Source organism: Salmo salar, chromosome 11 (genome assembly GCF_965601325.2).
Source record: "Salmo salar chromosome 11, fSalSal1, whole genome shotgun sequence".
Classification (NCBI taxonomy): Eukaryota; Metazoa; Chordata; class Actinopteri; order Salmoniformes; family Salmonidae; genus Salmo; species Salmo salar.
Window position 1 is genome coordinate 5,130,961 of NC_138301.1, and position 16,619 is coordinate 5,147,579.

At 44.2% G+C, this 16,619-nt stretch overlaps 1 protein-coding gene across 1 annotated transcript in view; it reads left to right on the plus strand.

The window, feature by feature from the left end:
- The first annotated feature begins 4,680 nt into the window (after positions 1 to 4,680).
- The window catches only part of syt14a (synaptotagmin XIVa), a 101,005-nt gene continuing 89,066 nt past the window's right edge, over positions 4,681 to 16,619 (plus strand). Inside the window, exons 1-2 of the mRNA XM_082957615.1 lie at positions 4,681 to 4,744; positions 5,054 to 5,172. Of these exons, the coding sequence (XP_082813741.1) occupies positions 4,681 to 4,744; positions 5,054 to 5,172 (183 nt within the window). The remainder of the gene's footprint in view (positions 4,745 to 5,053; positions 5,173 to 16,619) is intronic.

The following is a 16,619-nucleotide window of genomic DNA, read 5'->3' on the forward strand; positions in this document are numbered from 1 at the left end:
GGAGAACGACAGCGTGTTGTCCAGGGTCACGCCAAGGCTCTTAGCACTCTGGGAGGAGGACACAAGGGAGTTGTCAACCGTGATGGCGAGATCATGGAACGGGCAGTCCTTCCCCGAGAGGAAGAGCAGCTCCGTCTTGCCGAGGTTCAGCTTGAGGTGGTCATCCGTCATCCACACTGATATGTCTGCCAGACATGCAGAGATGCGATTCGCCACCTGGTTGTCAGAAGGGGGAAAGGAGAATATTAATTGTGTGTCATCTGCATAGCAATGATATGAGAGACCATGTGAGGATATGACAGAGCCAAGTGACTTGGTGTATAGCGAGAATAGGAGAGGGCCTAGAACAGAGCCCTGGGGGACACCAGTGGTGAGAGCACGTGGTGCGGAGACAGATTCTCGCCACGCCACCTGGTAGGAGCGACCTGTCAGGTAGGACGCAATCCAAGCGTGGGCCGCGCCGGAGATGCCCAGCTCGGAGAGGGTGGAGAGCAGGATCTGATGGTTCACAGTATCAAAGGCAGCAGATAGGTCTAGAAGGATGAGAGCAGAGGAGAGAGAGTTAGCTTTAGCAGTGCGGAGAGCCTCCGTGACACAGAGAAGAGCAGTCTCAGTTGAATGCCCAGTCTTGAAACCTGACTGATTAGGATCAAGAAGGTCATTCTGAGAGAGATAGCAAGAGAGCTGGCCAAGGACGGCACGTTCAAGAGTTTTGGAGAGAAAAGAAAGAAGGGATACTGGTCTGTAGTTGTTGACATCGGAGGGATCGAGTGTAGGTTTTTTCAGAAGGGGTGCAACTCTCGCTCTCTTGAAGACGGAAGGGACGTAGCCAGCGGTCAAGGATGAGTTGATGAGCGAGGTGAGGTAGGGGAGAAGGTCTCCGGAAATGGTCTGGAGAAGAGAGGAGGGGATAGGGTCAAGTGGGCAGGTTGTTGGGCGGCCGGCCGTCACAAGACGCGAGATTTCATCTGGAGAGAGAGGGGAGAAAGAGGTCAAAGCACAGGGTAGGGCAGTGTGAGCAGGACCAGCGGTGTCGTTTGACTTAGCAAACGAGGATCGGATGTCGTCAACCTTCTTTTCAAAATGGTTGACGAAGTCATCCGCAGAGAGGGAGGAGGGGGGGGGGAGGGGGAGGAGGATTCAGGAGGGAGGAGAAGGTAGCAAAGAGCTTCCTAGGGTTAGAGGCAGATGCTTGGAGTTTAGAGTGGTAGAAAGTGGCTTTAGCAGCAGAGACAGAAGAGGAAAATGTAGAGAGGAGGGAGTGAAAGGATGCCAGGTCCGCAGGGAGGCGAGTTTTCCTCCATTTCCGCTCGGCTGCCCGGAGCCCTGTTCTGTGAGCTCGCAGTGAGTCGTCGAGCCACGGAGCAGGAGGGGAGGACCGAGCCGGCCTGGAGGATAGGGGACAGAGGAAATCAAAGGATGCAGAGAGGGAGGAGAGGAGGGTTGAGGAGGCAGAATCAGGAGATAGGTTGGAGAAGGTTTGAGCAGAGGGAAGAGATGATAGGATGGAAGAGGAGAGAGTAGCGGGAGAGAGAGAGCGAAGGTTGGGACGGCGCAATACCATCCGAGTAGGGGCAGAGTGAGAAGTGTTGGATGAGAGCGAGAGGGAAAAGGATACAAGGTAGTGGTCGGAGACTTGGAGGGGAGTTGCAATGAGATTAGTGGAAGAACAGCATCTAGTAAAGATGAGGTCAAGCGTATTGCCCGCCTTGTGAGTAGGGGGAAGGTGAGAGGGTGAGGTCAAAAGAGGAGAGGAGTGGAAAGAAGGAGGCAGAGAGGAATGAGTCAAAGGTAGACGTGGGGAGGTTAAAGTCACCCAGAACTGTGAGAGGTGAGCCATCCTCAGGAAAGGAACTTATCAAGGCGTCAAGCTCATTGATGAACTCTCCAAGGGAACCTGGATGGCGATAAATGATAAGGATGTTAAGCTTGAAAGGGCTGGTAACTGTGACAGCATGGAATTCAAATGAGGAGATAGACAGATGGGTCAGGGAAGAAAGAGAGAATGTCCACTTGGGAGAGATGAGGATTCCAGTGCCACCACCCCGCTGGTTCGATGCTCTAAGGGTATGCGAGAACACGTGGGCAGATGAGGAGAGAGCAGTAGGAGTAGCAGTGTTATGTGTGGTAATCCATGTTTCCGTCAGCGCCAGGAAGTCTAGGGACTGGAGGGTAGCATAGGCTAAGATGAACTCAGCCTTGTTGGCCGCAGACCGGCAGTTCCAGAGGCTGCCGGAGACCTGGAACTCCACGTGGGTCGTGCGCGCTGGGACCACCAGGTTAGAGTGGCAGCGGCCACGCGGTGTGGAGCGTTTGTATGGACTGTGCAGAGGGGAGAGAACAGGGATAGACAGACACATAGTTGACAAGCTACAGAAGAGGCTATGCTAATGCAAAGGAGATTGGAATGACAAGTGGACTACACGTCTCGAATGTTCAGAAAGTTAAGCTTACGTTGCAAAAATCTTATTGACTAAAATGACGAAAAATGATACAGTACTGCTGGCTGGTGGAGTAGGCTAGCTAGCAGTGGCTGCGTTGTTGACTTTGAACGTGTAGCTGGCTAGGTAACCTCGATAGTTTCAGTACTACACCTTGTCATGATACAAAGCAACTTTGTAGCTAGCTAGCTAACATAACACTAATCAAGACGTTCCTTTGTAATGTATTTAGTTTCTACAATGCTGCTCGTCGGTAATAGTTGGCTGGGTTAGGAAAAATGGCGTCGCGGGGGACGGAAATAGCTGGCTAGCTAACCTCGATAATTACTAAACTACACAATTATCAAGCTATGACAAAGACAACTATGTAGCTAGCTAGCTAACACTGCACTAGTCAAATCGTTCCGTTGTAAAGTATTAGTATCTACAGCGCTGCTAGTCGGTAACGGTTGGCTAGCTAGCAGTGGGTTAATGATGACCATAACCACACAATTACTGACCACACAACTACTGACCAAAACCGCACAACTGCTGACCACATCTAGTGACCACAACATCTGACCACAAAACTACTGTTCACAAATACAAAACTACTGACAATTACTACTGACCATAACCGAGCAACTACTGACCATACCCACTGACCACACAAATACTGAACCACACAACGACTAACCACAACTACTGACCACAAATACTGAAGCACAAAAACATCTAACTGCTGACCAAAACCACACAACTTCTGAACACAGCCATGCAACAACTAACCACTCATCTAATCACTACAAGCTATGACCACACAACTACTGACAACTCAACTACTGACCACAACCACACATCTTCTGACCAAAACCGCACAACTGCTGACCACAACCACGAAGCAACTGACCACTTATCTTCTGTCCAACACAACTACTGACCTCAACCACCACTACTGACCACAACTACTGGCCACAATTATTGACCCCAACCACAGAACTAGTGACCACAACCACACACCTACTGACCACAACTATTAACCACAACTACTGATCACATCCTCACAACTACTGATACCAACTACTGACCATAACCACACCTACTGGCTATACAACTACTGAACCACAATTACTAACCACAATTACTGACCACATTTACACAACTCCTGACCACAACCACACAATTACTGGCCATACAACTACTGACCACAACCACATAACTACTGACCACAACCACCTGGCCACCACTACTGACCACAACAATTACTGATTCCAACCACACAACTACAACCACACAGCTACTGAACACACAACTACTGCGCCACTGCCCAGTCACGTGAAATCCAGAGATTAGGGACTAATGTATTTATTTCAATTGACTGATATTCTTATATGAACTGTAACTGAGTAAAATCTTGAAATTGTTGCATTTTGCATTTATATTTTTGTTCAATATATTTATTATGGCCATCAAAATGTTAGCTATTAAAAAATATCCAACTATAATACCGGGGGCTAGAAATCCAGGGCTTTGTGTCATTGTACACTGAAGCATGAAGTTTCCTCTTAAATCTGCAATCTGGACCTCTGCCCAGGTGGAGAATTCTCTTCCCTTGATAAGAAAACGATACCCTCGCTGGATGAGGCAGCGATTCAAACTGAGCTGATTGAATTCCAGACATCGAGCCAAATCAGGGATGCACTCAGGAGTGCCGAGTCCCTGTGTGAGTTGTGGGTGGCATGCTCAGAGGAATCCAGCACAATAAAGAAACTTGCATTTTATGTGCTAACAATGTTCGGATCGACTTACACCTGCGAGTCCTAATTTTCCTCTATGAACGCAATATAGACTCACTGTCACACCCTGATCTGTTTCACCTGTCCTTGTGATTGTCTCCACCCCCTCCACCCCCTCTTCCCCATTATCCCCTGTGTATTTATACCCGTCTTCTCTGTTTGTCTGTTGCCAGTTCGTCTTGTTTGTCAAGTCAACCAGCATTTTTGTTCTCAGCTCCTGGTTTTCCCAGTCTCTCATTTTCTCGCCCTCCTGGTTTTGACCCTTGCCTGTCCTGACTCTGAGCCCACCTGCCTGACCACTCTGCCTGTCCCTGACCCTGAGCCTGCCTGCCAACCTGTACCTTTACCCAACCTCTGGTTTACTGACCCGTCTATTGCCTGCCACTGTTGGAATATTAAACCATTGTCAATTCGACGTGTCTGCATCTGGGTCTTACCTTGATTCCTGGTAGTACAAACTGGCCATGACTGACCCAGCAGACCTGGGCCAGCTGCGCAACACCATCTCCACCCAGGGAACCACCGTTGGTAGGCACGAGGAATTGCTTTGTGGCCTTGTGGAGGGGGTCCAAATGTTGGCTGAACGCCATGACCAGGCTTTGGACAGTTTGCTGGAACAATTCCATGGGTTGTCTGGGAGGCCGCCTACCACGGTGGTAACCCCACAGCTCCTCAGCGACTTAGCTGCTAGCAGCACCGTCTCATCGGTCACTCCACCTTTTCGGGAGCCCCGCTTACCTCCTTCAGAACATTTCAATTGAGAGCCGAGCACTTATCAGGCATTCCTAGCTCAGTGTGCCCTAGTCTTCAAGCTTCAGCCCTCCTCCTTCCACTCAGATCGCTCCAAGATAGCCTACCTCATCATGCTGATGTCCGGGAGGGCTCTCACCTGGGCTACTGCCGTTTGGGGACAACAGCTGGCCAAATGCGCTATTCTGGAGGGGTTCGTGGGAGACGTAAGGAAGGTTTTTGATGTCCCGTTCTCCCCGGGTGAGAGGCCGCCTGGAAGCTAATCCAACTTCGGCAGGACTCCCGCAGTGTAGCTGATAATGCAGTGGATTTCTGCACATTGAAAGCAGAGAGTGCTTGGAATCAAGAGGCAATGTTCGATATGTTCCTGCACGGAATCTTGGAGGAGGTCAAGGATGAGCTTGCAGCCCAGGAGTTACTTACAGAGCTCGATTCCCTCATCGCTTTGACCATCCGTATCGTTGGGCGATTACGGGAACGACAGAGGGAGAGGAAATTCGATTTTGCTCACACACCCAGGGATCCCACCTTGCCTCCGAGTCATCCCGGAAGCTCCCGACGTTCTCATTGCCGAGAGAACCCGAGGAGCTTTTATATAATTATAATGCAGGGTTAATAATAATACTTTTTCCTCCTTCCACTTGTTAAAGGTTCCAATTGATAACTTTTTTTATCATTTAGTATATTTGAGTTTAACCACAATATTTGTTGTATTATTTGTTCTGTCTTTTCTGGTGGATTAAACTGAAATTGCAACCAACTTTCTGTTCCTTGTTTTAAAAATAACAATATTTTGGAGATTATTTCATTTTTTCAAATAACCGAAAGTGAGCGATTGTAATCTGAATAAAGGGAAAAAGGCCATTCTTGAACATGGGGAGAGACATTCTTACTAATTTCAAAATGTAAGCCAGTTTGTTATTTAGAATTATTTATTTCTGTTTTTAGAGGGAGAGAAACCTAAAGGCCACCATGCCTATTTTTTGGACAAGGACATCCCAGCCGGCCAAACCCTCCCCTAACCCGGACGACACTGGGCCAATTGTGCGTCTCCTCATGGGTCTCCCGGCACAGGTATCGAACCAGCATCTGTAGCAACGCAGTTTGCACTGCGATGCAGTGTTTTAGACTGCTGCGCCACTCGGGAGGTCCCATTCTGAAAGTTTTTAATGTTGATCAATTGCCTTGCACAAAGTATCAAAATACAAAAATACTACTTAAACAGAGACATTCAATGACATCAGAAAGAGATATGCTGGACCCTATGTCAGAGAGGTGTTTTTACCGGCCAAACCCTCCCCTAACCCGGACGATGTTGGGCCAATTGTGCGCCGCCCTATGGGACACCCAATCACGACCGGTTGTGATACAACCAACCTAACTAAGAAATACCTTTGATCATACAATTCTCCCCCTACCCTCCTTCTTGGCAAGAGTCTATTGTCCTGCTAATAGCCTGTAATGGCGTTGTACAACGTGACCAGTCGGGAGTAGGCTACAGTAAGAGCAAAATAATCCTAACATTTCCGCACCCTAATTGTAGTCAAACCAATACCCAAACAGAGATTCAGTGAAAATAAAAATCTCATTGATTTATCAAGATCAGTCCCCATACTTGTCTCAGAGCAGCGCTGTCTTGACCTCTGAATGCTGTCTTTTCCCCCTTCCACTTGCCTCTTCCATTAATTGTGAAAAAGAGTATTTTCCAGTAAGCAACAATTTGTTTACCTTCATTAGCCTACGTTGTTCCAATATTTCTGTCATTCAGTGATACTTATTCCCATAGTAAATCGTTATGGGTCCATATGGAAAATGAAGGCACACGAGACGGTGGTAATATTTTTCCTTTTAGAGACCATAATACATGGTGTCCAGGTCAGGATAACCAAAACATTATTAAAAAGACTATCAGAAAGAATGTTGGTACTTATTTATTTTGATCCAAAGCCATGAATGAGTGCGTCACTCAGCTTTATGTAGGTGCCGAGGCTATATGACTGCGCCATCATCTTGATTATTTAGCAGACATCACTTGCTTGTATTCAGTCAACACATATATCTTAAGAATATCATGGAATATAATTGAACATTTTAATTTCTCTTAGAAGGCTTAGGAAGGTATTTATTAATAATAAAAAACACATTTGAAGAGCGTTTACGCAAAAAAAGCAATGAATCGAAAATACAGTTCAAATGATGAAATATTGGAAGGTGAGAAAAGTGTACAATAGGGGTTGAACAATAGTCTCTACCCTAATCCTCACCAATCATGACGATGAAAACGGAGCACTTGTGAACCGTGTGCCAGGCTCCAGATTTAAACTGCTACATGTGGTCTGAGATCCATAATGATTAAAATATGCAAAAATTATTGCACCCAGATTATTGCACAACATTAGCTTAATATGATTCACTATTGCTAACAAACCTCAGGAACAACTACACGGACGTGAGAGAAAAGGTAAACAGAATAGAATGGAATGATGTAGGCTACAAATTGAAGGAAACTAACACTAGAGTGACAGTTATAAATGTTTGTATGTGGGTATTACTGACAGTAGCTACCGATAGTGGCTAATATTTAACATGATACAAATTGTAAAAAATAAAAATACAAAAGAGGGGACACCCAACAAACATTTTGAGCTCTATATAGGGTTGAAAAGATGAGATTCCAATCTTCAAAACTGACAAAAATTGAGCGCAGCAGAGCTAATTACACCGGAGATATTCCTGATCTGCTGTTTAGAGAAAATTACCACTGAAGTTTGTTTGTATTCAGCATGGTATGTGTTCTGCACATCGCAACGCAAGTGCTACTGTAGAAGACATTATGTCTGTTATTTGGTATAACGTGTAGCTTCCTTGCATCTCATTTAAAAGAAAATAGGCTACCTAGTTGGTTAATGTGTTTAAAAATATATTTGTCGGTCAGCTAGCAAGCTAAACAGCTGGTTAGATAGCTTGACAGTTGACTGTTAGCTAGTCAATGATTAATTTTGAAAGTTGGATATTCTCATCATCTGAGGCTTTAAAAGTGAGTAGTCTATCTATGATAACTTCTGTCCAACATTTTATGAGGGGTTGTAGTATTTTTATGACAGGGGAATTCCACCAAGTGCTTATGCAGCATGTGCTTTTCACAACGTGTTACATCATATGTTTTGGGTGGTCCCTTGTGGCTCAGTTGGTAGAATATGGTGCTTGCAACACCAGGGTTGTGGGTTCAAAAATCTATGCACTCACTACTGGATAAGAGTGTAGCGGTATTTATTAGAGAGGGGTAAATATAAAGATTTTGTTCGGGCGCTAGGCAGGTATTAACCCTGCCGAAAGGAAAAGAGTAGAATAGAGAGAGTACCACTACCAGACCCACACACATCAGCAGAAGAGACTGCCTAGAGTGTAGCCTGTTTGCCAGATAGCCAGTACAGAGAAAAGAGAAGACACACCATATAAAACCATGTCACAGCATAATGGCAGAGCAATTGAATGGCAACTTCATATAAACAATTTACAAGAAAGAACCCAGTCATCAACACACGTATTTGCAATAATCTGTATTACCTTCCGGTGGAGGAGTGCAGATGGTATGAATGTGAGGGGTGTTCATAGACAAAACAAAGGCCTTAAAAATGTCCACAATCTTCTCAGCCACATGACATTAGTACACCCCACCTCAATACAGTTCAAATAACAATACACAACTTGCAAGCAACCTCCCTTTTAACTAAAATGTCCACCCAAATACCTCTGGCAGGGCAATAATAGTCCAGCTCTAATGAACATCAATGGGAAGTGCATTTGAAAAATAGAAAGTCTTGTTGCAGAGTAAAGCACTGGAATGATAGAGGGAAGAGAAAGAGGGAAAGAGAACAAGAGAGATCTTAGCTGTGGTCTTGAGGCATGCCGGTGTACTGTCTGATGGTTTGTAGGTTAAAGCTTCGCAACAATGTTGCTACTAATCCATGCGATCAATAACCGGTGCGGTCCCAAACGATAACAACCACGGCCTAGAGCGGTCACACCAATGATTGAGTTAAATACTTTCTAAACTACACACACTGAAAATAAACAAGGACATCTGCAGTAGAGGTCGACCGATTTAATCGGAATGGCCGATTAATTAGGGCCGATTTCAAGTTTTCATAACAATCGATAATCTGTATTTTTGGCCGCCGATTTAAAAAATATATAATTTTTTACACCTTTATTTAACTAGGCAAGTCAGATTAAGAACACATTCTTATTTTCAATGACGGCCTAGGAACGGGGGTTAACTGCCTTGTTCAGGGGGATTCGGGGATTTGTTTTTGCAACCTTACAGTTACTAGTCCAACGCTCTAACCACCTCCCTTACATTGCACTCCACGAGGAGCCTGCATGGCATGCTGACTACCTGTTACGCGAGGGCAGCAAGAAGCCAAGGTAAGTTGCTAGCTAGCATTAAACTTATCTTATAAAAAACTATCAATCTTAACATAATCACTAGTTAACTACACATGGTTGATGATATTACTAGTTTATCTAACGTGTCCTACGATGCATATAATCGATGCGGTGCCTGTTAATTTCTCATCAAATCACAGCCTACTTCGACAAACGGGTGATGATTTAACAAGCGCATTTGCGAAAAAAGCACTGTCGCTGCACCAATGTACCTAACCATAAACATCAATGCCTTTCTTTAAAATCAATACACAAGTATATATTTTTAAACCTGCATATTTAGTTAATATTGCCTGCTAACATGAATTTGTGTCACTTCTCTTGTGTTCCGTGCAAGTAGTCAAGGTATATACAGCAGTTTGGGCCGCCTGGCTCATTGCGAACTGTGTGAAGTCCATTTATTCCTAACAAAGGCCGTAATTAATTTGCCAGAATTGTACATAATTATGACATAACACTGAAGGTTGTGCAATATAACAGGAATATTTAGACGTAGGGATGCCACCCGTTAGATAAAATACGGAACGGTTCCGTATTTCACTGAAATAATAAACGTTTCGTTTTCGAAATGATAGTTTCCGGATTCGACCATATTAATGACCAAAGGCTCGTATTTCTGTGTGTTATTATGTTATAATTAAGTCTATGATTTGATATTTGATAGAGCAGTCTGACTGAGCGATGGTAGGCAGCAGCAGGCTCGTAAGCATTCATTCAAACAGCACCTTCGTGCGTTTTGCCAGCAGCTCTTCGCAATTCTTCAAGCATTGCGCTGTTTATGACTTCAAGCCTATCAACCCCTGAGATTAGGCTGGTGTAACCCATGTGAAATGGCTAGCTAGTTAGCGGGTGCGCGCTAATAGCGTTTCAAACGTCACTCGCTCTGAGACTTGGGAGTGGTTGTTCCCCTTGCTCTACATGTGTAACGCTGCTTCGAGGTTGGCTGTTGTTGATGTGTTCCTGGTTCGAGCCCAGGTAGGAGCGAGGACAGGGACAGAAGCTATACGGTTACACTGGCAATACTAAAGTACCTATAAGAACATCCAATAGTCAAAGGTATATGAAATACAAATCGTATAGAGAGAAATAGTCCTATAATGACTACAACCTAAAACTTCTTACCTGGGAATATTGAAGACTTATGTTAAAAGGAACCACCAGCTTTCATATGTTCTCATGTTCTGAGCAAGGAACTTAAACGTTAGCTTTTTTACATGGCACATATTGCACTTTTACTTTCTTCTCCAACACTTTTTTTTGCATTATTTAAACCAAATTGAACGTTTCATTATTTATTTGAGGCTAAATTGATAGTATTTATGTATTATATTAAGTTAAAATTAGTGTTCATTCAGTATTGTTGTAATTGTCATTATTACAAATAAATAAATAAAAAATCAAAATCGGCCAATTAATTGATATCGGCTTTTTGGGCCTCCAACAATCCATATCGGTATCGGCGTTGAAAAATCATAATCGGTCGACCTCTAATCTGCAGCATAGCCCACACAATCAAACTGTCGCGCCAACAAAGAGCTCCTCTCCCAGAGAGCTGAAAGAGCTGTCTTTATTTCCTCCTTCCTTACTGCTGTTGCGCTCTTAAAGTGGCAGCACACAGTGAAGGCGCCGTTCAGGATTTCGCCACAAGAGTGTCTGCTAAAATGTCAATGCTGTTTTGGGTCTTTGATCTGGGGTGTATGTGAGTGTGTGGTCTGAGTGTGGGAAATGCCTGTGGGTGTTATTGGGAATTATTGGTGGTGTTTGGTTCGAGTAGGTGGTCAGACAATCATGTGAGACGCCTGGGAAATAATGTGAAAATACATGTACACCATTCAATGGTAGTAGAGCGTGGGGATATGTGGGTATACTCACAGCAAGTTTGTGTAGAATTATAAATGACTCTATCCAGTGGATAATAAGTGGTGCATCCTCAAAATGTCTTAATGTGCTTTACCTGAAAGGAAAAAGTGTAAAATTAATTAAAAATACCAGTTTTAAAGGGTTTGAGTAAATTCAGTGCTTGAGGCTTAACTACAGACACCCTGGTGCGAATCCAGGCTGTATCACAACCGGCCGTGATTGGGAGTCCCATAAAGTGGCGCACAATTAGCCCAGCGTCGTCTGGGTTGGGCCGTTGTAGGCCGTCATTGTAAATAGAATTTCTTCTTAAGTGACATGCCTAGTTAAATAAAGGTTAAAAGAAATTATCAGGTAATGTATTTATTCATCCACATAAGATTGTACTGTTTGGTATCCATGTGATCACACAATCTTTACTCAGAAGATGAATGATGTTTTGAGTGTGTACAAATGCAATATCACATTCATGTGGGGTATTTATGAAAACATGCCATGGAAAAGTTTTAGAACATAATGGTTTGTGATGAACTGGGTTGTACCCAGGCTCATGGAGTTCTCACATTACTTGAGCGAATCACAACTCTCCTGAATGCTGCTCTTACAGACGTAGTCTTAAAGTGTAAGGGGTTGTGGGTGTGTTCAAAGGCGACCATGGTATGAAGAAGTGGTCTGGTCTGTCATAATAGACGTCTGTGCGTTGGTTGGTACATGACTAATCGGTTACCCAGCTCTATTTTTTATCACTAAGAGAGTGAAGAAAAAAAAGAAGACCATCTTCCAAGCATTGAAAACAGCCAAAGTAAGTAGATTATTTCACTCTCTGTATTTTGTTTAAGGAATGTAATATGTGTTTAAGGATTGGTCAGATTTGATCAGTTGTTTACACTAGTGTTATTCATATTGGTAATTTAAAATATCACATGGTTTTATATTTATAAACACATGAATTGTATATATTTCACCAGGTCCTGTTGACGAATCTGGTTGAAAATCACAAATGTTTATTTTATTTATTGTAGGACCACATGTCTTTTACAGCCACATTAATATCATTACACCTTAAACTCTAAACCATTTTGACAAAAGATCCAAATAACTTCACAGATCTTCATTGTAAAGGGTTTAAACACTGTTTTCCATGCTTGTTCAATGAACCATAAACAATTAATGAACATGCACCTGTGGAACGGTCGTTAAGACAATAACAGCTTACAGACAGTAGGCAATTAAGGTCACAGTTATGAAAACTTAGGACACTAAAGAGGCCTTTCTACTGACTCTGAAAAACACCAAAAGAAATATGCCCAGGATCCCTGCTCATCTGCGTGAACTTGCCTTAGGCATGCTGCAAGGAGGCATGAGGACTGCAGATGTGGCCAGGGCAATAAATTGCAATGTCTGTACAGAGACACCTAAGACAGCTCTACAGGGAGCGACAGCTGATTGTCCTCGCAGTGGTAGACCACGTATAACAACACCTGCACAGGATCGGTACATCCGAACATCACACCTGCGGGACAGGTACAGGATGGCAACAACAACTGTCCGAGTTACACCAGGAACGCACAATCCCTCCATCAGTGCTCAGACTGTCCGCAAAAGGCTGAGAGAGGCTGGACTGAGGGCTTGTAGGCCTGTTGTAAGGTAGGTCCTCACCAGACATCACCGGCAACAACGTCGCCTATGGGCACAAACCCGCCGTCGCTGGACCAGACAGGACTGGCAAAAAGTGCTCTTCACTGATGAGTCGCGGTTTTGTCTCACCAGGGGCGATGGTCAGATTTGTGTTTATCGTCGAAGGAATGAGTGTTACACCGAGGCCTGTACTCCGGAAGGGATCGATTTGGAGGTGGTCTGGGGCGGTGCGTCACAGCATCATCGGACTGAGCTTGTTGTCATTGCAGGCAATCTCAATGCTGTGCATTACAGGGAAGACATCCTCCTCCCTCATGATGTACTCTTCCTGCAGGCTCATCCTGACATGAACCTCCAGCATGACAATGCCACCAGCCATACTGCTCGCTCTGTGCGTGATTTCCTGCAAGACAGGAATGTCAGTGTTCTGCCATGGCCAGCGAAGAGCCCGGATCTCAATCCCATTGAGCACGTCTGGGACCTGTTGGATCGGAGGGTGAGGGCTAGGGCCATTCCCCCAGAAATGTCCGGGAACTTGCAGGTGCCTTGGTGGAAGAGTGGGGTAACATCTCACAGCAAGAACTGGCAAATCTGGTGCAGTCCATGAGGAGGAGATGCACTGCAGTACTTAATGCAGCTGGTGGCCACACCAGATACAGACTGTCACTTTTGACTTTGACCCCCCCTTTGTTCAGGGACATATTATTCCATTTCTGTTAGTCACATGTCTGTGGAACTTGTTCAGTTTATGTCTCAGTTGTTGAATCTTATGTTCATACAAATATTTATACATATTAAGTTTGCTGAAAATAAACGCAGTTAACAGTGAGAGGACGTTTATTTTTTTGCTGAGTTTATGTGGATACCTGCTCGTCAAACATCTCATTCCAAAACCATGGGCATTGATATGGAGTCGGTCCCCCCTTTGCTGCTATAACACTCCACTCTTCTGGGAAGGGTTTCCACTAGATGTTGGACCATTGCTGCGAGGACTTGCTTCCATTCAGCCACACGAGCATTAGTAAGGTCATGCACTGATGCTGTGCGATTAGCCCTGGCTCGCAGTCGGTGTTCCAATTCATCCCAAAGGTGTTCAATGGGGTTGAGGTCAGTGCTCTTTGCAGGCCAGTCAAGTTCTTCCACACTGATCTCGACAAACCATTTCTGTTTGGACCTCGCTTTGTGCACGGGGACATTGTCATGCTGAAACAGGAAAGGGCCTTCCCCAAACTGTTGCCACAAAGTTGGAAGCACAGAATCGTCTAGAATGTCATTGTATGCTGTAGCGTTAAGGTTTCACGTCACTGGAACTAAGGGGCCTAGTGCGAATCATGAAAACAGCCCCAGACCATTATTCCTCCTCCACTAAACTTTACAGTTGGCACTATGCATTGGGGAAGGTAGCATTCTCTGCTCTGCCATTTCATGAAGCTCCCAAAGAACAGTTATTGTGCTGAAGTTGCTTCCAGAGACCGTTTGGAACTTGGTAGTGAGTGTTACAACCAAGGAAAGAACATTTTTACGCGCTTCAGCACGCTGTGTTCCCGTTCTGTGAACTTTTGTGGCCCACGCCTTCGCGGCTGAGCCGTTGTTGCTCATACACGTTTCCATTTCATAATAACAGCACTTACAGTTGACCGGGGCAGCTACAGCTGGGCAGAAATATGACAAACTGAGTTGTTTGAAAGGTGGCATCCTATGACGGTGCCACAATGAAAGTCACTGAGCTCTTCAGTAAGGCCATTCCAATGCCAATGTTTGTCTATGGAGAATGCATGTCTGTGTGCTCAGTTTTATACACCTGTATAAAACTGGGTGTGGCTGAAATTGGGTGTGGGTGTGGCTGAAATTGCAATGGGTGTGGCTGAAATTCCCGAATCCACTAATTTGAAGGGGTGTCCACCTACTTTTGTAAATATACAGTGCCTTGCAAAAGTATTCATCCCCCTTGGCGGTTTTCCTATTTTGGTGCATTACAACCTATAATTTAAATGGATTTTTATTTGGATTTCATGTAATGGACATACACAAAATAGTCCAAATTGGTGAAGTGAAATGAAAAAAATAACTTGTTTAAATAAATTCTAAAAAAATCAAAAACGGAAAAGTGGTGCGTGCATATGTATTCACCCCCTTTGCTATGAAGCCCCTAAATAAGATATGGTGCAACCAATTACCTTCAGTAGTCACATAATTAATTAAATAAAGTCCACCTGTGTGCTATCTAAGTGTCACATGATCTCAGTATATAAACACCTGTTCTGAACGGCCCCCTAGTCTGCAACACCACTAAGCAAGGGACACCACCAATCAAGCGACACCACCAAGCAAGCGACACCATGAAGACCAAGGAGCTTACCAAATAGGTCAGGGACAGTTCTGAAGAAGTACAGATCAGGGTTAGGTTATAAAAAAAATATCCAAAACTTTGAATATCCCACAGAGCACCATTAAATCCATTATTAAAAAATGGAAAGAAAATGGCACCACAACAAACCTGCCAAGAGAGGGCTGCCCACTACAACTCACGGACCAGGCAAGGAGGGCATTAATCAGAGAGGCAACAAAGAGACCAAAGATAACCCTGAAGGAGCTGTCCATAGGACCACTTTAAGCCATACACACCACAGTGCTGGGCTTTACAGAAGAGTGGCCAGAAAAAAGCCATTGCTTAAAGAAAAAAATAAGCAAACACATTTGGTGTTCACGAAAAGGCATGTGGGAGACTCCCCAAACATATGCAAGAAGGTACTCTGGTCAGATGAGACTAAAATGTAGCTTTTTGGCCATCAAGGAAAATGCAATGTCTGGTGCAAACCCAATACCTCTTATCACCCCGCGAACACCATCCCCACAATGAAGTATGGTGGTGGCAGCATCATGCTGTGGGGATGTTTTTCATCTGCAGGACTGGGAAACTGGTCAGAATTGAAGGAATGATGGATGGCACTAAATACAAGGAAATTCTTTAGGGAAACCAGTTTCAGTCTTCCAGATATTTGAGACTGGGTCAGAGGTTCATCTTCCAGCAGGACAATGACCCTAAGCATACTGCTTAACCTGTTAGGGCTAGGGGGCAGTATTGACACGGCCGGATAAAAAACGTACCCGATTTAATCTGGTTACTACTCCTGCCCAGTAACTAGAATATGCATATAATTATTGGCTTTGGATAGAAAACACCCTAAAGTTTCTAAAACTGTTTGAATGGTGTCTGTGAGTATAACAGAACTCATATGGCAGGCAAAAACCTGAGAAGATTCCGAACATAGTGGTAAATATGAAAGATCATTACCAACTCGAACAGGAATAGCTTTGTAAAACAACAATTATATCTCTAAAGCCATGTAAGCTTTGGATAGATAGTTGGCAAAGCTGCATAGCAGGTTCCCAATCCTTATTTCTCAGACTCTGCGTTCGATTCAGTATTGTCATACCAATAGTCTGCAGCGGTCCCCACAGCTTTCTCATTCTTCTGATCAAGGAATTTCCCCCTGACATCCTTTAATTCCTTGAGATTACTGAAAATTGTTGGCCAGAGCTCTGAAATAATTTGTTTTTCATCCAAATGTTGACATCGCACAAGAACCTTGGACAGTGGTGGAAGAAAAACACATTATTTCAGAGCTCTGGCCAATGCATGTTTCAGTCTTGGTATAAAATGCTTTTGTGCGATGTCATGAAAGTAACTCTCAAAATAATAAGTGTC